This window comes from Anastrepha ludens, chromosome 6 (assembly GCF_028408465.1).
Source record: "Anastrepha ludens isolate Willacy chromosome 6, idAnaLude1.1, whole genome shotgun sequence".
Taxonomy (NCBI): domain Eukaryota; kingdom Metazoa; phylum Arthropoda; class Insecta; order Diptera; family Tephritidae; genus Anastrepha; species Anastrepha ludens.
In genome coordinates this window covers 70,319,903-70,321,815 of record NC_071502.1, presented here as the reverse complement: position 1 = coordinate 70,321,815, position 1,913 = coordinate 70,319,903, and the positions used below count along the sequence as shown (strand labels likewise).

The 1,913-nt window shown below is 38.8% G+C and overlaps 1 protein-coding gene across 1 annotated transcript; it reads right to left on the bottom strand.

Moving 5' to 3' along the window:
- Positions 1-1,093: 1,093 nt before the first annotated feature.
- LOC128868696 (titin-like) lies at positions 1,094-1,705 on the bottom strand. The gene is made up of 2 exons (XM_054111096.1): positions 1,641-1,705; positions 1,094-1,551 (listed from the first exon to the last, which is right to left on the bottom strand). The coding sequence occupies exons 1-2, from the start codon at positions 1,650-1,652 to the stop codon at positions 1,138-1,140; spliced, it is 426 nt and encodes a 141-aa protein (XP_053967071.1). The 5' UTR covers positions 1,653-1,705; the 3' UTR covers positions 1,094-1,137.
- Between the last annotated feature and the right edge of the window lie 208 nt (positions 1,706-1,913).

Here is a 1,913-nt window from a genome sequence, read left to right as displayed (position 1 = left end):
CATTTATAACTAACGGACAATTTTCGGTGAGGATATCCACCAAATTCGAGAGCTGTGGCTTTGTGGTCAGAAGGATCTCGCGACTTTAAATGGTTGTTTACTAACTCAGCGCGCGCTGAGCTGATGTGAAGCCTACTTTTTGAAATTTCAGTACATTTTGAAAAAGTTTCAAGAGGCAAGGCAGAAAGCTAATTGGTCCACTTGATAACGGTAGCGTTGCATCTTTTCCTGATTTGGCTATCAAAATGATCTCCAGCCTTTTCATATTTTGGGAAAATGTCCAAATTTTAGTCAACAGTGAAAAGGTTTGTGATTAAGAATGTAGCAGTATTAGGCCATTTAGTTAGCATTTGTTATGACATCATATCCAGATGGCTTTTTTCGATCTAACATTTGTTCTATGTTTTTAGCTTCGGACACTGTTGTTTTATAGGTATAGCTCGTCAACGCACGTTGTTCTAATGTTAGCTATGCGGCCGCCGTAGCCGAATGGGTTAGTGCGTGATTACCATTCGGAATTCACAGAGAGAACGTCGGTTCTAATCTCGGTGAAAACACCAAAACTAAGAAAAACATTTTTCTAATAGCGGTCGCCCTTCGGCAGGCAATGGCAAACCTTCGAGTGTATTTCTGCCATGAAAAAGCTCCTCATAAAAATATCTGCCGTTCGGAGTTAGCCTGAAACTGTAGGTCCCTCTATTTGTGGAACAACATTAAGACGCACACCACAAATAGGAGAAGGAGCTCGGCCAAATACCCGAAAAGGGTGTACGCGCCAATTATATATATATATATATATTTGGATGGAAAAAGTCGGAACATTTCTATTATAATGATCAGAAGACGAAAAATAGCTCTTCATGCATATGGCTTTCACAATTCTTATGTTCCTTTTTTTAAATGAAAAAAAAAAGAAAATCAGGAATGCAATCGTTTGGAATCAATATTTGCATCGGAGGCGTTCAATGAATTACTTTTTGTATCCACCCAATTGGCACAGAAGCAAAAGTTAAGCCAAAAATTTTATAAACACAAACACTTCTAGCAATTTATTATATAAGTAAAGTAAATGAATACTTGAATATAAATAGGTTGAAAAGTCTTTCTCAAATTATCTTCTTCCCGTTCACTTAAATCCTAATGATGTTCCTCTTTCACCACATGGTTGAAATAAGTTACTGGCACGGCATATGGTTTAGGTACAGGAATTTTAATTTCTTTAACTACTTCCACGGGATACGGTCGCTCTACCTCTACCGGATATGGCTTCTCCACCGTATAGGGTATACGGACATCGGAATAGACGGGAACGATTTTATAATGCGGCACTTGTATTTCCTTTTCAACTGGGTGGTGCACTGCATAGGGATGCGGTATTTCTACTTTTATCACATTCGGCACCTTTACAGGCACTGGGTGGGGAATGTGGAGTGGCACCTTCTCGGTGACTTTGACGGGCACATGCTTGGACACCTCCGAGTGATGTTCAACTGAGTGGTGTGAAGCGTCAGTCAGCTGGGCGCACACCACAAAAAGGGAAAACAGGTATAACTATGAAACGAGAAATGATAAAAAAAGAATAAAATTAGCTTTTAGTACTTTTGCTGCTATTTTTCGCAGTAAATTTCAATAGAGCTCACAAAATGTGCCATAACTTCAAACTTTCTGGTGCTTTCTGGTACAACTGCTTCACTTTAGATCCGTTTCAATACTGTAAATAGCCTCTTAGTATGCCGAGGTTTTTATACACTCACCTAACAGCATAGCAGTAATCGCCTTTTTGTTTCAATTTCTTCAAAAACAACAAAAACGAAACCAAACTAAAACTTTCAAACCAAGTTAGCCCAGTGGAATGGAGTGCAGCTGCTTGCTCTTGAATTTCAAAAGATTACATTGTAACATTAATTGGCAGT